The sequence below is a fragment of the Megalops cyprinoides genome, chromosome 6 (genome assembly GCF_013368585.1).
Source record: "Megalops cyprinoides isolate fMegCyp1 chromosome 6, fMegCyp1.pri, whole genome shotgun sequence".
NCBI lineage: Eukaryota > Metazoa > Chordata > Actinopteri > Elopiformes > Megalopidae > Megalops > Megalops cyprinoides.
This window is the reverse complement of record NC_050588.1, coordinates 14,547,501-14,571,516: the sequence shown is the minus strand read 5'-3', so window position 1 is coordinate 14,571,516 and position 24,016 is coordinate 14,547,501. Positions and strand designations below refer to the sequence as shown.

Here is a 24,016-nt window from a genome sequence, read left to right as displayed (position 1 = left end):
AATATCTTTCTGATCATTGTTTTTCTCTCATTTACAAATTTCTACATATTTCTTCCCTGGATCCAAAATAAAAAATGAACTGCCATCAACATTAGAACTGCATAGTCCCATAATAGCTTGCTTGCATTATGTCTTTGATTTACAATTATTCTTATAGCTCCAGTAATACGTGATTTTCACTTTTAAATTTCTCCCCAGGACTTAAAGTTTGCCAGCTGGTTTGAGGTAAGAAGTTATTTTAGAAGCTAATTTAAATTGTTATTTGAATATTTGCAATTAACGAGTTATTTTAATACTCTGATATGATCAGTTTTCTATTCTTGGCTTATTTTCTTATCTCATTTGATTCCAAGTATTCAGTTTGTTAATTTATTATTTGGGCACTAATGCACATTAGTGCCCACACCACTGGATTATTGGGAATCAACACTGTTATGTGCATCTTATTGTGTAATAAGTGGCTTATTTCACAGGCACACATTCACACTACACACTTACCTCCTGAGTGGCGGCAGACAGCTGCCCCTCCAGTGTGGTCACTCTCTCCAATGCCACCCGCAGCCTCTCTCGCACCTGTGAGGACAAACATCATCATCACAGCACCATAAAGCTGTCATTCACAGTGCAAAGCAGTCCCCAGTGTGCCTGCTGTCTGACCCAACAGCTGACTACAATTCTGTCTCTCGATGCGTGATTTCAGTATTTTATATGAACCGACGAAATTAAAAGATAACAGTATGGGTCCAGTGCTGATTTGGAAAAATAATCAGATAATAATCCAGTTTGGAAATAATAATCAGAAAATAGGAATATATGTCTCTAACATATCCCATGTACCTAAGATTTTATTTAAATAATTAAATAAATAAATTCACATGTATCTCAACAACAGTCCTGAAGACCCAGTGCGTATGCTGGTGCTATTTCAGCTGACGTCTTCATTAATCACAATTGATTGAGCTGTAAACTGAATGCTGATTTTTTTTTAATGCTGATTATTTCTGCATTCGATCTACCATCTTCGTGAAAGAAATAACTTTCAGAGCTTTCAGTTTGTGTCTTTCCGTAAGAACAAAAATGCTTCCACCAACCATTCTCTGAACAAAGAGCTTTTTGTCAATACTTGTTAAGTGATGTCAAACCCAGATCAGTACTCAATTAACAACTCAATACAACGTAATTAATTGAGAGCTCAACTGGAACAAAAACCAGCAGGCTCAAAGAGCACAGAGGACCAGACGTGAGAAACTTGAACTGTTTATTTAAATTTATTTAAAGTACTGCATTGCTATACGACAACACATATGATTGATTGGTTGATTAGGTCTAATATTCCTCTCTGTAGACCATTTACAATTCGAGTAAATATCAATAAAAGTGCATATTTTGGCATGCACACTGCAATAACATGAGCGTGCACTAACACTCCCTGCGCTCCATTGAGATCCCGGTCCTGGAGGGACATGGTCCAGAGGGTTTTGTTCCATCTGGGCACTTAAATCAATCGCCTGATTCAACCCTGCACTGCCTGAGCTGAACCAATTTGCCTCCTCTTTTCAGGCCTGAAAGAGGATTGTGAAATTTGCAAGACTGTGGCCCTAAAGAATCAGGATTTGACATGCTGATGGCATGCTTATACTGCTGGAAATAAAGGCATCTTGGATGTTTCTGCCTAAGTAAAAGCCAAGGAAATTGTTTGTTTGGACCAACGAAAAAGGACTTTTTTAAAAATGCTTTTTTTCCCAAGCATTTATTAAAAACAAAAGAAAACATTGTAACCTTGTGTGTTCTTACTACATCCAGCAAAACATTACCCTGGAATAATTTCACTTTTCATTTCACTTTTCACTTATTTCTGAAAAAATGTGATGGCATTGCCTGCTCCATGTTTATACAGATTAAAAATGATGCCGTTAATGTAGATTGACAGTGTTTAAGGGGAACAGTGTGCTTTATCAGTGGGAAGGGGGCGTGGCCTGGCTCTTAGAAGGACACGGAACGATGGCTGACCTTCTCGTCCAGGGCCTTGTGGTGCTCGAAGAGGGACTTTAGTGCATTGAGGACCTCCACCTCGCTGGAGACCCCCGAAGGGGGCGGGGCCAGCCGCTTGACCACAGTCATCCTGAGAGATCGCTCGTGACGGGACACCAGGCACTCAAGGTGCTCCAGCAGCAGCTGCGGGGACATGCAGACAGACGGACACATGGACAAACGAGGCACAAACTGAGCGACGTGCCAGATGACTCCCAGAAACAGAACTACAAACTTGTATTCGCATGTTCTTAATTGAAAAGGGGTGGAAATGGGCAACCAACCAAGGTATATATATTTTGGTGTTTACATTAATTTAATAATGTCCACATCTACCTACCTGGCTACATCATTGTTGTCTGTGAAATCGCAGCTAATGTTAGATAACTAGCAATAGTTACCCAGTTCTTGCTTGGCTTGTGATTAACAGTGGCAATTATAAACTCATAGCCATCATGACTTAGTAATACATAGTATCTGCTACCACTGGCAAAGTGTCCTCTTAAACTGGCAGATGCTTGAGTGTTAATTTCAGAAATTAAAAGACAGGATTTACCCAATATTTTTCTGCTGAATCTAATCAGGGCATGAGTATTATTAAGGGCAAATCAGATTAAAACGAATGTTAGGTCTGCCTTTTCAATACATCTGAATCAGTGGAAATAAATGGAAGATAATAAGAGATGGCTGAGCATACTCCAGCTACCTTACGTAGCTCACTTCCCATTGACAGAATACCAGACTTGAAAAAGCTTTGTTTTGTCTGTTCTGAGAGTAAAACAGACATGGCTTAGGAGAGAAAGTTCTCCGAATGCAGACCAGTCCCCTGTGGCAGCCGCCTGCTCACCCTGGTGTTGTTCCTCTCCGCTTTCATCTCCGAGATCTCCTCCTCTTTCTCCAGCAGCTGCTCCCGGCACACATTCAGCTCCTTGGTCAGCGTGGCAAACTCCTGCCAAAGGGGGAAAGGCACGCCGTTAATGCCCCCTGCACCATCACTGTCTCTCCCCACTCCACAGCTGTCGATGACAACAACCTCACAGCATCTGAACCCTGCACACTATACAAGACCTGCGGGAGTCTGTTGTTGAGACAAGAGGACCGTATGCTTTAAAAGGTGTCATGGCACTTAACATGACAGAAATGCAGACACCACTGTACGAACACATAATGGTGAAAACTGCGAGGTGCTCTGGCTGCTCTGGCATTTGTTGTCAAGGATAACAAATGATATTAGACTGTGATATTACTGTTAAAATGAACTGTTAAAGTTACTGTTAAAATCAAACACCTGGCAAATCTAGCCTCGACTGTGGACACCAGAGAACCACACAATCTACTGATAGAAGATTTTTACAGTATTACTTAAATTAAAATAACAATTTCCATATTACTTTGAACTCTCAAAATGACAGCTAATATTATGTTATCATGTCACTTTCACCTTCATCTCTGACAAGATAACTCATTAATGAAATGACTACAAATATGGATTTAGCCTGTTACACTTAGTGGATGCCCTTCATGTTTTATTATTGTGCAATGTTTTGCATCATAATTTATGTCACTTACTCCCAGATTCAGTCCATTTTATTTCCTTAGTTTTTGACTCACAGTTGAATCCAAGTGGGGTCCATCAAACTGTTTGACAAGTTCATTGATCACCACATTTAATGGAAAAAAGTGTTTGTATTGAAACAGTAACACTATTTTGTATTTATTTGTCAGTCATATTTGAGGACAATTCTGACTGAGTTTAGGAGTTGGGCTTCATGAAGCCCTTATTGGGAGGTGCTGTCTCATGCTGTCAACCACTGACTCCTACAAACGAATCAAAACAATTTGTTGCCCACAGTGAAACAACTGACACTGTTGCTCATTTAACTTGAATGAATACACTTATGTTCCGTTGTGCTGGAAGCCAACTGATTGTATCATGTAGCTGATAGTTTCAGATCGCAAAAGCCTTGAGAACACAACATGCCTCGTATATGACTTCTGAATTGAGGATCATTATTCTGAATCATAGGCTTCGTTCTACTGTTGTATCCTCTTGACAAAGAGGATGAGATAAATTGGGAATAATGTACTCCACTGCTCACACCAATCTCTGATATGAATCACCAGGAGTGAAATGACCAAAGCTTATACTTTTATTTGTCTGACTATAGTCTCAGTCTGGGGGCTGTGTAGATAGCAGTATTGTCAACTGTCCTTCACCATCACTCAGATATTGATTTAGAAGAGTTTCCTTTACGAGACAATACTTTTTCAAAGCCCCGCTGAGAGCATCTGGGACATTATTCACAAAACAAAGAACTTTATTTTCTGAAATTCAGACTCCACAATCCTGAGTGACTCCATCAAACACTGAGTGGGACGTGTGAGAATAATACGGCTGCAGTGCTATGCTGATATGATGCAAACAGAAGAAAAAAGAAACAGGTTCAATTGATTTGCCTGACAGACACCCTCATCCAGGAGAAGTGACATGGCTTAAATTATTTATTTATCAAAAATAAATAAATGAATTGTTTATCAACCACTTATACAGCCCGATATTTACAAGTGAAGCACCCGTGAGCAAGGGGAACAGCAGCTGCACTTTGATTTTGCAGTATTCACGTTACAGTTTTTACTACCTCATCGACATACTGTAAGTGTGCTGTAAGCTTGTGTGTTATAACACGGTGAGACCGTAGTTATGCATTACTACTAAATGGACCAATCGATCATACTTGTCCTCCTTTTTTCGTCAGCAGTGTTCTCCTCGCATCAGCAGTGTTTTATTCTCCGGGTTTGTTCTCACACCGCGGGCCCATGATCCCTATACCTTTGCACCATCAGCCTTGTAGAGGACCCAAGGCATTAAACTCAATTAACTCAGGTGTCTCTCCTAAGTCTTTCGGGCTGATCCTTCAGCACGCACGCATACACAAGCAGCATCAAAGGTAGAGAGACAAAGGTAAACTGGCCAATCAGATTCAACATGATCGCAGGTCACTACAATTATGTACAAAACATTGATTTACAATCGAAAATGACATGGTGATAGAAAAGATGACATGAGATCAAAATCTCTCTACATACTAAACACACACACATGCAAAACAGGATCCTAAATGTGCTCAGAACAGAGGTGTTGACACTGCTTTTTCTACACTAAATGTGCTATTTCAGACCAACCTTTTTGTGAGAGCTTGTCATTGAGCATTGATCAATAACTGACCCCGGGGGACAAAAATTGTGTGTTCATATACATTATATATATATATATATATATATATATATATATATATATATATATAAAACAATTACAATTAAAATTATATATATTTGAGGTCTAATGTAAGACCATTATATATTGTATATGAATATATTTTCATAGATATTAACTTTTCATAGTGGTGAGCAAACATTTGAATACTATCAAACTCTGTGTGACAAATGTGCGCTTGTATTCCATGAGCCCTCACTTCAAATTACTTTTTGATACCGTGCTGTTTGGGTACACTGCAGACAAAGAGAAGGAGTGAAAAGGAAAAATGGGTCAGTGCATTCATCAGATTTTTTTTTTTTTTTTTTTTTTTGCAGGGCAATGCAATAGACAGGAGGCCAGTTCCAATCCAGGAACAGATGTTCCATCTCTCTGTCTCTTTCAATCATTGCAAATGCCTCGAACCCAAATCTCCCTCTCCCCCTCTCCATCTTTCCCCCCTCCTGCTCCCTTGGTGTTACGTGCTATCCAAACATGTCACGTCAAGGGAGCGACTCTCAAAAAACGCTGATCCGTGGGGCTTTGAAATAAACAAAAGCAATTGAAAACAAATGCCTGTAAATGCTGTTAAGAGATTGGCCCCTTTGTCACTGCATGTAAAGCTGTATAAATCCCTGCCCTGTTTTAACTACACATACTAGGATGTCCAGACCACCGGGCCTGGCTCCTGGTGTCAGTCCATTCTTCTCTTTGATCATCTTGTACACCTTTTTACATTACGTAGCAGTGTAGTTGTGTAGAATACACAGGCAGAGCAGTTCATCAAGAATGCAGTGTCGTGAAACACCTTTTTACTAGGGCTGCCCCTGTATGAGAATTTTGCACCATGACTATGATACCAGTTTATTAACATTAATAATACGCTAACTTCTCTGAACAGAACATGTAAGCAGAACACACAATTAACAGAATGAGTGAAATGGATCACCTGCAAGCTGTGCAATTAACTACCTTTCTCATTTCTGCTTTCCAAGTCCATTGCTTTCTGCATGCATAACATTGGCCAGGCTGCTCATATTTATACAGCAATTTCAACTACATGAAAAGGTACCTGCTGAATACGGATGAAAGAGGCCACTGCTTTGTTGACAGGTTTTGCTTCCTTAGAGGTGCTTTCATATTTTGTTACAGTGCAGCAGAAAGACTGCCTCATTAATGCTGACAGAGTTTATTTAGCAGCTAATAGTCTCAGACTTCTGGATAGGTACAGTATAGCTCAGTACAGCTGGGTCAGTAAGGAGAAATCCACAAAATATAGCTTTGTGGATGCTAGTTGAATTTTAGAGGAACTAATATGGTACAGAATTGTATCAAACGATAACCTTTGGTGAGTTTCACCTTTATTTGTATAATTAGCATTCCAGTAAACTGTACACTAGCAACAGAAGCACAAAACACTTCAGTACAGCACTTTATCGGGGGCCAGCTTGAGTTGTTGAATTTTAATGGCCATTTTGCAGTAATGAGCATAATGCTTCTCCCTTTCCATTGCGATAAAAACAACATATTTAAAAGGAATTATGACTTAATAATGCAAGTTAATAGTACATTTAGATATCAGCAGTCAATGCAGCTGGAGAGAATATGATACTGACACAAGCAGCAAGCTACCATAAATGAAATTTGCTGAACCACCTTTCCCCCCCCCTCTCACTTACATGTCCCGAGGGAAACTAATAAAATGCTGCCTCTTTCATCATTGTAATGTCACAACAGATTTTCCTCAAAAAATTAATGTAATAATGAATAGCTCTTTAAATTTCATTTTCCTTAACTCTGGCTACAGAATGAGCTGGTTGAACGTTGGTTAAAGTTGCACTTTGTTGAATGGTAGAAACAGAAGTATTTCACTGCAGGGCCATGCCACCTTGGCAAAGCGCATGGGCAGGTTTGTTGAGCTGACTTTTGTTAAGTATTATTAATGCACCATCTGTACACTGGCTTTCCCTCATCATTAGGGAGATGTCATTTCCTAAAAAATCCAGGGCAATTACCAATTAAGCCTCTTAGGTTTGTTCTTGTTTGTTTATTTTAGCAAAAGTCTGATGATCAGAATTCCCGTCCATCTCAACAAATTATCTCTTCTACTCTTTGGCATAATTTTTAAAAATCTGTATTGTCCATTACATTATGAATACCTTGAGTCAGTGCCTTAAAGCATTAGTACAATCAAAAGCAATAAAGAAGATAGTAGGAACTGTCAGTTTTTGGCATCAGAATCCAATTGTGCTGTTGGTATCATCATGCAACCCTACTTTGCCTATAATGCACCTGTATTAGACAAAAGGCCTACTTTGACACTAGCACTAGCAAAAACATGGACAGTGCTTTTTACACTTCACACACATAGGTTTCAGAGCAGAGGGGCTTTTAGTCTTGTATTTATAAGTGGCTCTGCCTATGCGCAATGTAAAAAGAATATTAATTCTCTGTGTAGCAGTCAGCAGACTAAGGATTGTAGATGTAACTGCTCTCGAAGGCGAGCTGAATCAGACCCAGTGACTGGAGGCCATTTGCAACCACGCTGATCGCTGCACCAATAACAGCGGGCTCAGTTCTCCTCCCTCCGTGACTCAAAGGCATGTCACTGCGTAGAAACGGTGCCCCAGTGACCACAGTAAAGCTGGCGACCTTTCGCCTATGACAAAGCTGCTTTTGACAGTCATGAAATCCAGCCGCTAAAGAAGCACAGGGGAACCCGGTAATGGACAAATTCTGCCTTGTCAGATGAGCTGCGGCTTTTTTTTTTTTTTCACAAAGAGCTGCAACCAACATCCTGTGACTTCCAGTACTCCAAATCCCATGGTGATGGGCAGACTCTCCCCCCCTCCTGCTCTAGCTCTTCTCTCAATATTTCAGCCAGTTCATTCATCACCCCCACCCCCCACCACCACCACCCTCCATCCCCTTTGCTGCCAGCTTTCCGCATGGCCGCCGTCTCTCACGGCAGACCGCTGTCAAGACTGGCTTATACATCACATCCCTGCAACGGGCATTCAGCAGGGAGAACGGGGGAGGGGGGGGGCGTGTCTTGTTAGCGTCGTACACACAAAGCGCAGAGAAACAAAACCTGATGGAGTGCTGGCAGAAGAAATGCCGACAAAGCATCTCAGATGGCATTTTTCGGATCGGCAGAGGACCCCTGCGGGCGTCGTGCTGGTTCCACCCCCCTGTGTTCCCCCCCCCCCCCCCCCCCCCCCCCCCGCCTTGACAGGTGCTCTCGACTCCCTGAGGGCTGCCGTGCTCCTCATTTAAAGTCTAAAAAACAGACAATCCTTTTTTTGAGGCTGTCTCTCTCACTCTCTCTCTCTACGGCAGACTTCAGAGGCAGATTAAAGTGTCGTGGTGGACAAGATAAAAGATGTCGGATTATCATTTTCAGGCAGGGGAGGACATGTAGGGGTCTAATTGAATTACTTAAAAACAGTTCCAAATGTTGTCACAGTTCACGCTCCTAACATGCCACATCCGATCGAACAGCTTAATCAAAATTCCCAAGTAACACAGATTTGAGTTATGGAGCAATCAAAGCGTTGATAATTTGTTTCTACATTGAAGTGGTAGTAGCCAACTTAGGGGAGCCGGGGGCTCTTAATATTGGCTCATGTAAAAGTAATTTGGGATTTGGGGCACTGAGCTGACCACTGATGCTTACACAGCATGTGCAAAAAGGCAGACTGACAGACAAACAAAAATGCGACAGTATTACACTTCTTCAGTTTTGGAAAAGCCAAAAAACAATGGTCATACCCTGCATAATATTACTGTTTCTACTGTATTTCAAACCTCACACCCTAACACCACTGCCCCCTCCAGCTCAACATTGATCAGTAACTGAAATCATTCATTTCAATCAAAATACATATATTTTAACCAAACATTTAAAGCATGCCAAGCCATTCATCAATCAGTCTTGCTCAGACCATCTATATGATGCATGCAACAGTACACAGTTTCATTTACTGATGCTTTTCATTTCGTTTCATTTTTCCAGGAACCTAAAGATACCCCCTAAGATACTGCTGAAATCTATATATACATGTAAAGTAATATTAGCACAGTGAACTACTGCTCATCGTAATTTCTGTTCAAAGGAAATTAAAGTGCTTTTTAATGTGAGTTTAAACCCAACCACAACACAGTCCCATCTGGAGTTGGCCACAGGCTGTTACTAATTGTTCTCCAAAACAAAGGTTCTATCAAAACTATAAAATAGTATGTCTAGTGTATAGTTTAATATGCTGATATTTTAAACTTGAGACTTCTAATCAATGTTTTGGAGCTTTCACCAATCTCTTCAGACAGGTATGCTAATGATCATATAATTTCTTCTCTTTGATTCTGCACACATCGGGCAAATACTGTGCAATTTCATGGGACGCCTCAGACAAAATGGTGGATGTTTGGTCTCCTTACCATCTCCCTATGCGAGATATAGGAAAAATATCAGATGGAATCGCTCCTGATACACAGTCAGGCAATGAAAAGAAACATCAGTATACATATATACTGTAGTATATAGTATAAGAGTAACAGAAGGATTTGGCTGCCTGCATTCTAGTACCGTTGCTACTTATGCAAACAGTCCGGAGGAGGAAGTGGAGGGAGAGGGAGAGCCTGGTAACACAACATCTCCTTGCGAGATTGTTAGCAGTTTGCCAAGCAGTGCTGAGCTAAGACTCCTAAAAGGGATTTCTCTCCAGCTTTTCTTTTCTAAGAACTTGGATTACGGAATGAAAGCAATATGCTGGACTAAAGAGTCTCCGTTCTGAAGATTTGTCGACGGAGCAGTCTGAGCCCCTGCAGGCTGCCTTCTGGAACAGTGCCCTGGAGTTCTCTTTCCATCACGAAATAGAGCCCGACCAAAAACCGCTACATTTTATTTCTGTGCTGGTTAAATCATTTTTGATGACATTCTGAAGTATCATATCACACCCCTGTATAAATGCCTAGAAGAGTCACAGCCTGAAAGCCAGAATGCAGTCCTTCAGAAATGTATAATTCACCAGCAGCATTACACCTGCTTATGAAAAAACTGTTGGTAATACTCCCAGATACATACTAGCTAACATCACCCACACACCTTGTATACACCACCAGGCCCTGTATATGTAACAAATGATAAACAAAAAAAGTCATGACACGTTTCCCTTTAATGTAGATAAGTATCTCACGTCTGACAGCAATGGTGTCTGTTAGGACTAAAGACCTTGTATGTTTCCTGTGAGAAATGTATGAGCACACTGGGCATGCTGAGAGCAGTGTTATATACTGAAAGTTTATGCTGCAGTATAAGCAGGGAGCCTGAGTGCTGTGAATTGGGGGATTGAGTGCGCACTGTTACAAACTGGGAACTGGAGCACAGGGGTGTAAACTTCTCTGGGTATGAACTGCAAAACATGAGTCTCGTAAACAGCAGCCCACATCTGTTTGCTGGCATGAAGCTAGGCGCCAGGAGGGTTGCGTCACCACAAGCTGAGAGAGCACTCCTGAAGGCCTCAAGAATGTTAATGTTTTAATGTTCTAATGTAACTTTTTCTGATGTTCTTCTAATGTCACAACTACGTGCTAAAAATTTAGCGCCCAACCTCTTCCTCTTCCATTGCTGAAGGTAGAAAATTGCTGGTAATTTAATCTGGCTCCAATGGCCACTATGTCTTTCACAGTCAGTTTTGTTTGGAGAATGTGCTTGTACGGTGAAAGACCACCAGTGGAAAGGTGTTTCCACTGGTGGTCGAATGAGGGACTGTCACAAAAAGCAGGTGGGAGATTTAAGCCTGAGCCCCGAGATGGGAGCCCCAGTGGGTGTCCAAACACTCTGAATCCGAAACGACTGGAGCGCAAATTACTGCCGGGACGCATGCTGGTGCAGGGGAGCCAATTGCACGGACCACCAGACAAAAAAACACACCCATTTGCATCTCCAGCGTTAGCTCGAGTAAAGGGAGAGGGGATAGATTTGTCAACCCAATGTGACACAGTCGCGGAGATGTAAAACATGCGACCGAAGGCTGAGTTGCAGATTATCTCAAGATGAAAGAGCAGAGCGAACCCAGAAACAGCGGCCCCGGCCACTGTGTCTGACTCACAACTCCATACTGCCAGAGCGTCCTGTTTCTGAACGCACAAAAGCCCCGGCTATTTTCATAACACGTCCCATATATAACCATAAATATAACCCAAATGCGTAACATGCCTTACTGTAATTTCTGGAAAAAAGGGGACTGTTTGTAAGAAGTTGCATGCACATTGGGTGACCATGGGTTGGATGGGCAGTCACCTCTGCACGTCATGCTCTCCGGTAGTGCCAAGCTCCAGCATGAGGTTTTGCTGCAGAATCCAGATGAGAGCGGGATTATCTCAGAGCCCAAATTAATTGCATTGTAAACACTCGCGGAGCTTTGGAACGCTTCAGCGAGTTTTGTAACAAGAAAATAGTCTGCCCTGTTTTCGGAGGTAGCTATATAAAGCAGGCAATCAGAAGCTCCACTCAGTTTCTTTAACAGGCCGAATGCACAGACAGCTGGTAAAATACATGCTGTATATAAAAATGCAGAGGCATCAAAATAAACATATTCCAAAAACTGGTTCACAAAGTGTGAGATGGTAATGTATGGACTGTCATCCTTTTGTCACACTGACCACACGTATGAACAGAGGTATGAGCACACCAAGACATACATATACAAACACACACACACACAACACAAGTATATGTACTGTTTGTACAAAAATAGATGCATATATGCATATACACAAACACACATCCTGTATGTGCACACACATGCACATGGCACAAGCATACAGACAAGCACACACACACACACAGATTTAAACACTTTCTAAAGCTGTCCACAGATACTTAATGGGGTAAGGTGTGACGTAGCCTGAGGCCTCTCTCTCCATTGGCTCCCCACCAGAACCCCAGTCAGTGGGCTGGGAGCCCAAACCCCAGAGTGTAAGGCCACAGCTGCAGCTGTCTGTCTCCACGGGGGGCCCCTAACACCCCAGACATCGACAACACGGCAGGCCACAGGTTAGGACGGGGCTTACTTTTGTTTGTACGCCAGGAGTCGAGTGGGGTTTAGGGCAGCGTGTTAGGGCTATGTGTTGAGTGTGAACCTCAGAGGGGTGGCATGGAGCCAGGCACCTGGGGGACAGGTGAAGCAGGGCGGTAAGGGGCACCAGTGAGGACACTGGCCCCCGCCGCCTGACTGGCTATTTCCAGGCTATCTTCCGCAGGGTGCCAGTGTGACTGACATTACTTCATCATCTAGGGACAACCCAGGCAATTGGTGCAGGGGCTTAGGCTTCCATTTCTGACAAGCGCTTGTGTTTCACTGGGAGTTTTTAGCCGAACAAAACACACCCATATGATGACTCCACTACACAGTGTATGTTAGGGGTCAGAAGCGCTACTATATGTTAGGAGTCAGAAGCAATGTTATACTATAGGTTGGATGCTATATGTACAGTCTGCTTGCCTGCACCTTTTAGGGTACTTCATGTGAGGGCAAAAACATTAATCCAAAATCTCCAAAATCCAAACTTATACAATACTGGAATTTTGAGCTGTAACACATAAGAAGGTATGATACTGCACATCCTGTGTGCAGCCTTACCACACTGGAAAGCCACTGCAACAGCCTCCTTCACTATAAAGCAAACACAGAACTGAGCAAAGAGAGTCTCGCGGAGATGTTTCCTTCAGCCAGCTCCAAAGATGTAATTCAAGCAGTCACGATGTGAGTTCACATTCTGACCACGTCCCTTCTCGAAGGTTCTCTTCTCTCGTAGTCTCAAGACACGAGCCTTCCCTTCATCTGCATTTTCCCATTAGGAACACTACAAGTCCTGGAGTGTTGAAGGTTGCTGTTTGTATTAAGATGTCACTCCGTACTGTGTCAGTGACAGTCATCGGGCCTGGCAGCGCAGCACACGGTTCTGCGGGTCTCCGCCCGGCGTCTGCAGCTCTGAGAGCAGGCTCCTCTCAGTCCGTTTGATGACATGGTCACTCTGCCATTGCTGACAGCAAGCCGTGGTCACTCTGAGACTTTGCCAAATTCTTGCAGGACCTCTTTAAGTTTTGCAAGCTGTCCTTGCTGATGCAGGATTCAAATCTACATTTTGACGGGTGTTTTCGCTAATGAACATGTTGTTCGGCCCAAGAGAATTGCAGTTGTGCCCCAGATTTCTCACCGGTAGGAGATTCTGTGCACCTGGGCAAAGAATGTGTCAGTTTACAGCAGATGTTGCTTCAGGATTTCCTTTCCTTCGTGGTGCACTAATCCTACATTTACATTTTGTCAGACACTGTTATCCAGAGTGAAGTACAAAGAATGAGAGTGCTCAATAAAGTTGCGTGAAAGTTGGAGGAAAGTATGATGCAGAAGCCATAACTATGGCTCGAGAGCAAGCTAACATGTTTTAAAAACAAGACCCGGTGAAGTCACATTATTAAGGCCTAGTCCCAGACCTAGGATGCTAGTACTAAAGCTACAGAGGCTAATGATGAAAGAAGAGTAGCAGAGCTTCATAATGGGTACTGCTACCATGTAATTTACATGAACCAATCAAATACTTTGGTAAATACCACAGCAAAACATTATAATTGACTTTCCAGGTCCTGAAAAGAACATGGATGCTCCATCCATTATGGGACTGATGAAGCTTCACTCTCCTTGCACTGACTCCACTTACTGCTGCTTCTGGTGTCCTGTAGGACAAGGTGGGATGAGCACCGTGAGTTAAGATTAAAACTCATTCAAGCCTGTGAGTGAGTCACACAACTAAAGCCAGCCCCCTTGGCCCTCGATATAAACACACAGCATATGGATCGGTGGCAGGGCCAGCTTCTTCCATGCGCGCTGATAAACAGCCGAGTTACAGGCAGAAAAAAACTTCAGCCCCCCCCAAAATAGCAAGGGCCACAGACTGATATCAACTCGGGCCAGGCCACCAGATGGTTCTCCCGAACGAGCAATGCAACGAAAACGATGGCGTGTTACATAAGGGCCCAGCACATCGCCTCACCACAATGATCGGTCGTGCCCTCCTCGCCCCGCCGATCGCAGCGAGATTCTGCACAGCAGGGCAGACCGACATGAGTGTCCGCTCAGACATCCACTGTCAGCCAAAGTGCGCTGCTGTGCCTGCCCCTGCCCCCAGTAAAATCTAACAGAAACACAATGGAGATGGGTCTTTTTAGCGGCAGTGACGGCAAGATGCAAAATAGAAGGGTGCGCGGCAGGCAGGGAGTCCACGCGCCCGTGGGAAAGCCAAACATCTGCTTTGGGAGCTCACCACCTCTACACAATCTGAAATCTCTGCACATCAGTCGCCTTTATATTTCATTACTTCTCACTGGATTTGTTTTGCAATGAAAGTGTTTGTGGGGCAGCAGTGACAGTTTAAAAATATAAGCAACATAAATAGGCACCCTGGTGTGGGAAAATTGTGATGTGCAACAGGTCATTCACCTTCTAACTATAGAATGATTCATGATTAACATGCATTGCTGTTTCTCTTCTGTTCTGTGATGTATTTCCGGTTACCACGTTAAATTAATATTATACTCTATAAAATAAAACTTTTCTCCATTTATCACAAGTATTATTTATCATAAAATAATTACTTAGTGGTTTGTCTTCATGAGGTTCCTGTCATAATCCTATTTTCTCAGAGCAGATGTTTTTAACATAGTTAAGACATAATTAAATAGTTATGTCTTTAACATAGTTAAGAGGGAATAGATCTTATCCAGAAAAAAATTTACTTGATGAAAAATACACTTGATATACATATTTCAAAAACTAAAATATTATGTACTCTTGTCCATAAAATAATGTTGCAATGAACATATGCCTAACATTTCTTATTAGAATTTTGTGTTTCAATTAACGTTTTTTAATTACTGTTGTTTATTTCTGTAGAGGGGCGAGGCTGTCGGCAAGACTCCATCAAGTCAAGGTGAAACGGCATGGATGAAGTCGCCAAACCTTATTACTTGATTACCGATGACACACTGGCGCCAATCATGACTGCAAAATGTCACCTCAGTCACAGGATGACATGAGGCATTCAGTGTCGATACCTTGAGCTGGTGACGGCCGTGACCAACCGCGGAGGCTGTGCCTCTCCCCCACTTCCCCTTTGCAGCTCTCCGTGATTAATCCCCGCTCGCAGTTCCTGCGAACGCATCACATCTGCCAGCGCGGTATCAGCGCCTCATTAGTGAACTTTCGGTGTGAAGTTCAGTGTGAGGCCGGTGACTCGGCCTCCCACAATCCCTTACTCCTCTGTGAGATGCCAGGTCTGGTAAACGCAAGAGCCCAACCCAACGCTCCTTCACATGCAAGAAGCAGCAGGAGCCACCAGAGCAGGGCTGAGCCTCCTATTCAATTATGTGTACATTCCACTGTGAGATCACTAATCAGTCTTCCTGGATGGATTCACTTCTTATCAAGTCATAAAGGACAATATGAACCCTGCATTAGATAATAGATAATTCTGTGATTTCAGAATAGTCATTTCCCAACCCTAAATAATGTGTGGTTACAGATGATTTAGTTCCATAGAAAGCTTGACAATAAAACAATTCACCAAAGGGTTCAAATTCAAATTCAGAATATTCATATTCAAATATTTAATCTCGGGAGTGAGAGAATATTCAGATATCAGTTTTTTTCAATATGCATCACTAGATCAAACTCTTCTTCAACTTGTGCCAGTTCTCTGCAAGAAAACACTTTATTGTGGTAGCTTTGCTTTTACATAAAGGGCTGCAGAGGCTGCAGATTGATGATGTTAGCCACACTGCTGAAATATTAAATATCTCACTTCACAGTCAAAGAAAAATGGCACTACACATTAAAGATATCTTGAACACATATAGCACCTTCTGTTCAGGTTACAGATGCAGCTTTCTTTATTGGGTGAAAATAACTTGGTAAGGTACCAATCTTTTCACAGACAAACAGCATTAACAGTAACTACAGAGGGAATCACAGTCCAGAGAATGGAACTTCTGTGATTAACTGATGCCTTTGATGTATACCTCTATGTTAGCATTTCCACTACTCTCCTGGAGTCTCTCAACTGCCTTTCTGGGGGTTCCAATTGGCTTGGATTTTTTTTCTGTTTTGCTATTTGTAAAACACTTAAAAAAAAGTGCTGTAAACCTGACTTTACTTAATGATTAATGCAAACCAATGGGCGCACTTACTGGCACATGCCATGCCATATGCAAATGTAGGCTTACTGTAGTGCAAGCCACCACCGTGAAGGTGGTGTCCAAAAAGCAAACACTTCACTCGCACCCAAAGCAAAAAAGAGTGACAGAACACCCTCCCTTCCCCATCTGGCCGGAACAGATGCAGCTGAGCTGCCAAGGTGCTGGCAGACCCATGCCCTCATGTTCCCTTCTTGCCATGAGATGCCCTACTGGCAAGTTCTAATGAGGCAAGCGAACACCCAAACTGTGCCCATGGGACAGCCAATGGGACCGGGCCACTGTGGCGACGACGTCCTGTGCAGTAGTCTGGCACACAGGGACCTCTATGCGTGGAGGGTTCACGTGGCACTGCAGGGTTTAAGGGATACCCGCTTTCTGTGGGCCTCACATTCACAGACCACTGTCAGCAGCTTGGGACTATGTCTATCAGATGGAATTATGGGAAAGCTAAGGTCAGTGCTCCAGAGAGATGGAGAGCAGACAAGATCCGTTTTCCAATGGTCATCTACAAAGTGCATGCTTGAGACACATGACCAAGCATCTTATTTAGGTACAAAATAAAAAAAAAAACACTTGACAATTTGAAGAAGAAGATTGACTCCTTCCAGATAATTTTGAGCAAGTTTCAATCTGTAGTTACACTTGTAAACATACTTTTAAAGCATATATGAAACTGTCAAATAGATTCAGAAAACAAACCCTGGTGGCCTTTAAGTTTCCCATTTTAACAGATGGTTGTTATTATTGTGATAATCCTGGTATGGAAATGTACTGAATGAATAAACTCAAGTCAGGCAGACCATGTGCAACCGAGTAAAAGAAATCAGCTTTTGACAGGTGTAGACAAATCCACGATGAATTAAAAGTTCCAAAAACACGACTCTGCTTGTTTCCTTTCCCCATTGACTGACTGTCTCTACCCAAAATAGCTCACGATTCATGTATTCTTCATTAAAAGAAAGAGGGATCTGCCGAACAATGACAGCAGTCTCCTTTGGAAGCCGGATGACAGGGAAAGCACAAAAAAAAGCTTCAGAGAGTTAGCGGAGCAGGCTGCTGCCTGCTGTGACAGACCCAGTTTTCTTATATTCTCCATAAACCTGTCGTGTTTTCATGCACGGCTAAAGGGACACACAGTTACTAATGCTCAGCGCAAATGCGCGACACCGCGCTGCGTGTGCCCTCATTAGCTCAACGAACCAAAAGGTGCTCGGCGCTAATCGGCCACGACGGGCACGGACAGACCTGTCTCAGAGCCAGCGTAACGTTTCCGCAGGGCACATCAAAGGTTCTCCACACAGACAGGAGCCTACCTCGTGCATGTCGCCGCGATCAGACGGTATGCCGCGCAAAAGGGGGTCTTACGCTCTCCCGGTGGAAAGCGCACTTCCCGGGGAAGGCATTGAGCCGGGAGACACACTTTAAAGCGGGAGTACTTCCAAGGGGCTTCGTCTGAAGAGGAGACTTTCAGACTTCAAAATCTGCGCTTAAGCTCGAGAGTTTTCAGCACGCCACTTTGACGTGACTTTCGCATCCTCCAGCTACTGCCTCACAGCAATATCCCCCACTTGAGCCGGCTGACCAATTCTCCCTGCAGGAGCCGGCTCCTCCCTGGCCACCCCACGGGGTGACAGGCACGGTGGGGTCACAGTGGGAGGGGGGCAGCCGGTGCAGAGGTCACGGGCCGCCACAGAGGAGCAGCGCATAGCCGCGCTGTGATCATCACGCACTGTGATCCTTTCAGCACCGCGGGCTCACGCGCCCCACCGCCCTGCGACTCACGCGTCACGTGCAGCTGCAAGGACTGCGCAGAGGCTGCAGGAGACAGCTTAAAAGAAGTTGCGAGCCCTCTCTCACAGACGCCCGTCTGCGGAGGGACGCCCATGCAAGGTCTAACCACATTCTTCCCTGTGCAAAATGGGGGTTTGATAGAGCAAGAGCAAGCTGGAGTGAAGCCTGAAGAGCAGAAAGCCCAAGAGACTAGACAAGCAGAGAGAAACCGGAGCGACCTCCCAACAAAAGTCAGAAACAATCAGGCACAACGCCCCCCAGAAATACTGGCACCAAGCCCAAACAGCGGAGTCCAAAACTCTTAAAGAAGCCTGTAGTCCATCTTTTCACCCAACCACTCCTGTCCTAAGAGCTGACACTATCCCCCCCCCTCCCCCCCCCACCCCGTGCCTACCTGGTACATGTATGTGTTAAAGTGGATCCCATTCTGCAGGTGGATTTTCACCGAGGTCGGGTTCATGTCGAAACACTCATATCCGAGCTCGTCCGGAACGGCGAGCTCCCTCCCTTTCCCTGCGCTGTCTGTGCGGAGCGAGAGAGCAGGACTCTCTCCCCTCTGCCTCCAAATCCCTGACGGGTGACAGTAAGCCACAGAATAAACGAAACTCTTCGGCGCCCGGTGCCACCCAGGCAGCAAAGCAAACTCTACACTGAAACACAGGCGTGGGCTGGCTCTGAGCTCAGCCAGCCGAGAGACGGGGGGGAGGGGGGGGGGGGGAAGAGACAGAGAGAGGGAGAGAGCGAGGGAGAGTGAGAGAGGGGAAAAGAGAGGCAGAGAGAGAGTGAGAGAGAGAGACAGAAAGTAAAGGGGAAAAAAAAGACTGTGTTATTTAGCATTAACTGGAGTGGCAGTGGGGTCAGTATGCTTGTGAGACAGATCAGAGGGGAGATGACGTTGAGCATGGGCCACCTGTTTAAGCTTTCTCTGGTGACATCCCAGCTGTTCCAGGGAGGACAGGACTGGAACGGCACAGAAAAGCAGCTTCCCAGTCAATGGAAATGGTATGGGGCAGAGGGAGGTTGAGGCAAAGAGAAAAGACCTACAGGAAAAGCAACTGTTCCTTTCCCTGAAAACATTTGAGGGTTGGAATCTCCTCGGATCCTGTATTTAGGTTGCCTTATTTTGAAAGTGCAGTCAGTAAAAGTCAAAATGATAAGCTCCATAACAGTCCATGGCGTGATAAACAGATGTATCTGTTCCAGACCATTTGTCCAAGAATTTGAGGTGGACAACTAAATGGGGACCAAGACATGAGCAACACTGCAACCCTCCTTCACAAAAAACTCCCTTTTTTCTTTTTTACAAAGACATCCCCTATAATTTCATGCTTGCTTTGGGATTCTGAGTTCAAGACACCTAACTGTCAAAGATTTCACAGGGCCTGGTTTCGGAGTAAATCCTGCTCAAACAGAAATGCCAAGGCACGTCTGCTGCCGTAATGTCACAGCAACGTTCGGAAAATGTTGTTGGTGTTAGGTGGAGAGGAGGGTGAAATCCCAACCGTTTTCAACACTCTCTCTCTCGAATATGCCACCCAGATCCTCCCTATAAAGCTTCTTTTCAGAGAACAATATGAGGAGACAGAGACCATGCCTCCCTCAGAATCAGCTTTGGTGACACTGCTTTTTTAAACCGCAGGCTAAGAGACACCAAACTCTGTCACTAAGCCTGAAACAATGACGGGTGCCTGTGCTTATTGTTTTGCACTGTTTTCATCACGATTATTCTTCTGTGCTCTGACCTATTTTAGCTTCAATCTGACAACAAGTTCAGATCTCCCCTTTTTCAAAAGCTGCCCGAACAACGCTTTGCCGAAAAGGCATAAATTAGCTGATGCGCTCTGGCAGTCTCTCTCCCTCACACTGCTATACCTGGGATTTCACAGCTTTAAATAAAGATGCGGGCCAGCTGTTCGGAAGGTCAAAACAACATGTGAGCTGTCTGACATATACAATTACACAGAGAGGAACAACATGGCAGTTCGTAAACAGTCAGTCGTAATGTACCGAACTGTACATTTGAGCTTGTTTAATCCAGAAGCTTTGAGCCTTTTTAAGATTTCCAGGCTTGTCTTGACTTTGCTCGAACTCCCTTTTCGTGGACTCATTATTTTGGGAACAAATCTCACTCTCGGCACAGTAGAGTGTTTGGGGTCCTACATTGTGACCTAGCACGGTTTGGTAAGACAGCGGCAGTACATCAGGTGGACTGTATGATTGATAAATCCCATTAGTTTAAGTGAGGAGGTGGGGGAGATTAGTGGGTTAGTGCGGTGACACGAAGCAATAGCTGCAATGCAAATGGTTTGTTTATTTACTGAGCCAATCCTCTGGCCTCTTGGATTAGACCACCTGTCAATGTAAAGCGTTCGGGCAGGGGAGGAAGGGGGAGGATGGGGGGGGGGGGGGGGGGGGGGGTCGAGTGTTTGTGTGGGAGGGGAGTTCAGATGAGCGGTGATGGAGGAACACCTCCCTCATGAGAGAACAGCCTATCGAGTGTCGGGGGGGGGGGGGGGGGGGGGGGTAATCTGTACGTGCCGAGCATCGGCTTCTTTGTGGCGTCCGGCTAAATGCCATGTTTGGCCTCCTTTCTGACACACAGACTCCAGGACTGCACCCGTCAGGGCTGACAGGCAGACACGCATGCCGAACCCCAGCTAAATGCGAACGGCTGCAGGCGTGCCCCTGACCTGCTTTACACTGCGGGAGCCTGGGGGGACGCCTGTAACCCAAGACAGACATATGACAGCCTGCAGCCATGGCTGACGTCTAACGTTCTCACAATGTTCCTCTTTCACCACAAGGCAACATCACCATTGTAGTAACATGCTGTGGGCCTTGTGAGTTAGCTGGGGTGGAACAAGGCCATCCGCTTGAAGAAGGATGATTTCTGAGTCAGCCACTCCATAAAACCAATTTGTGCAAAACAAGGGCGCATGCCACTGTTTAGGGACCAGGTGTAAAGACAGCAGTGTGGCACGTGTGCTCTGGGCTTAGCAACCCCAGGCGCTGAGCGCCACTTCCCAGAATCACTTGGGTCACCTCCTCTCCATCTCCAGCTTGTCCTGCTTGCCCTTGGTCGTCAAGGAAACGGGTGCCTGTTCTCACTCGGGTGGAAAAGAGGCGGACAATTTGCGTACAGTGAGGATGTGATGCCTGACAACGTTAAAGAAGACAGAGTGGACAGGAAAGAGCTAAATAAGTGTCCTTGTGGGAACATGACAGCACTGCACTGTGGACACTAGCAAGGTCTCACGTTACACAGGCCAGTCATCTTATGGTGGAAGCACTGTAGGCCAAACTGGCTTAGCACTTTTACAGCACTCACCAGCTGTAGTTTAACTCAAAAGCGCAGGATCTAATATAAGGACTCTTATAGCACTGAAAGTAATCATCTTGATATCAGTGACTGTCTATTCATACCTCACAAAAACAAAAATAATGTCCTTATATTACATGTCCTTATAGTACATGTCCTTTGAAGCACACAGTACAGACAGCAGTACACACCATAATGAGAGGCAGAGGGTATGGTAGCTAAAAGGCTGCGATTTCAAGCGCAAGTTGGCCCTGCTTTGGTACCACTGAGTAAGGCACTTATTTGAGTCATTTAAGTGTCCAGCTGAATAAAAGGATTGTATAGATAAGATGTCCTGATAAAGTTCTTGTCTTACCCCACTAAGCAAATGATTAATGAGGTAACACGTTATTAGCGAGAATCAATGCTTTTCCATTACATGTGTTCATTATTAGATACCCAGTAATGTTATGCAATACAAGTGGCCTACAAAATGCTCAGACTCAACAGAACACAATTTCACATGGACGCCCTACTCTTTCCAGGGTTTGTGTCACACCCACTCCGCTGGAAGTGTGCCTGTACTTGCATCCCAATGACACAGCTGCCTCATGCTACAAGTTTCCCACTCAATCATTTGTAATGAAACTGGGGCCCCTTGTGGCCAAACTGTGTAACTGCCTATTTTGGAGGAGTCTTAAATAGAAAGTGAAACAATTCCAGGAGGGATACTGCTATTGTGACCTTATTACAGCCTTGAAAAATTGGTTGTTTCAAAATTGGTATTTAAAATTAATACAGTATTTCATAATTACATAACAACACTATTACATTCATTCTTCTGCTTCACAGACACCCACATCCTGGGAGACCTATAATAGTCACAAATTTTCACTCTTACAAATTATGTAACCCATTTTCTCACAGTAGTAATTTTTACTGGAGAAATTGAAAAGAAGCATCTTTTTACAAGTGTACAACAGTGGCACTCCACTATTCACATTTACGACCTTCTGAGTCACAAGCTTGAATATTTGTAAGCTAAATAGAACTGTTTGCGATGATCCAGCTGGCACAGCCATGATTCAGAGTTGAAAGAAAACATGAAAATTGTGTATCAGTAGTGAAAAAAAAAGATGCTTGTGCTAAAAGTGGTACCCTGTTGTAGCACCTGAAAAAAAGCATCACATCACAGCTCCTTCCAACACTGCATACCAAGCAGGTCAGCTGTGATTTTCTTTCTAATCAGCGAATGAAAGCGCATCCACCGAGGCACACGTTTGCCAGATCGAGCCTGGGCTGGGCGAATCGTGCCACACCTCCCCAACAGTCCCCGGGAAAAGTGACATTGATTGGAGGGCTGTGATCACGCGCTCAGCGGTGTGGAAGCAATGGCATCGGGGGCCGGCAGCTGGCAGGGAGGAATCCGCTGTGCGCCTTGCGGCCCCCGATTCTTCCGCAGCTCTGGAATTAATCCGATCCCGCCGAACCCCGCCGGTCTCCTCTGAGCCGCGCCGCGGCCGGGGAGCCATTTTGCTGCGCGACATGGAGTCCGCCGGCGCTCGGTGCGGAGCTCCCAGCCGACAGCTCCGCCGCTGAGAGGAGGCGGCGCCGCCTTCTTAATCGCTCTCAGCCACCAGCTCTTGCAATGAAGTGGCTGATGGGTAGGTCAACTCTCTAGATGTCTGTCCAGCACTGCACAATGGCCTTTTTCAAAGCAAGGGCCAGCCAGGGCACACACCAATTGAGATTATCTGTTCTTCTCTGATTTTTTTCCCCAGTGACTGGGCCTTAGGATTGTCTTACCTTTAGGCTTTATTGTTCATATCTTCGTCTGTATTTGAAAACAGCAAAAAGCTTACAAATAGGACACACAGAGGGGTCTAGGGTGTTTATAAGGGTGTATATGTGTTATATTGTGCTGCAGATGAAGAAGAGAATGTGTAAATTATCATAGGTTTTAAAATCTTATACACATATTTAAATGTGCACACACACGCACACACATCTATTTATGTAAAAGCATACAGTCCACATAACAAAGCCTATTATTAAACAGATCATTTTCTTATTTAGCGTCTGCTTTTATTTAAGTGGACTGATTATCCAGATGTATCCAGCCAAATGTCAAATGTAATGATTACTCAAGAATCTGTTTCAGCTCCCAGCTGTCACACAAACAAGCCTCCTGTCTCCTTTGCCCAAGGCCTCAGCCTACAAATGGTAAACTATGGCCACACCTCCTGCACATTGCTATCTTATGATGGTGCTGCTTAAACAAACCAAAAGCCATGCTTCATGCTGATCCCAGATCAGCGATCGGAAACCGAGCGCTTTCACATGACCACAGGTCTATACTGAAAAGCACAGCTGAGGGTAAAGCGTGATC

General features: G+C 44.3%; 1 protein-coding gene across 2 annotated transcripts in view; it reads right to left on the bottom strand.

Annotated features, from left to right (window-relative positions):
* ppfia4 (PTPRF interacting protein alpha 4) overlaps positions 1-24,016 on the bottom strand; it is an 85,760-nt gene that overhangs the window by 32,109 nt on the left and 29,635 nt on the right. Inside the window, exons 1-4 of one of the 2 annotated variants that reach the window (XM_036531045.1) lie at positions 18,724-18,918; positions 2,879-2,980; positions 2,011-2,175; positions 499-573 (exon numbers count right to left, since the gene is read on the bottom strand). In XM_036531045.1, the coding sequence (XP_036386938.1) occupies positions 499-573; positions 2,011-2,175; positions 2,879-2,980; positions 18,724-18,789 (408 nt within the window). In that variant the 5' untranslated portion in view covers positions 18,790-18,918. Of the gene's footprint in view, positions 1-498; positions 574-2,010; positions 2,176-2,878; positions 2,981-18,723; positions 18,919-24,016 lie in introns of those variants that run through there. The other variant, XM_036531044.1, reaches the window with a different exon arrangement.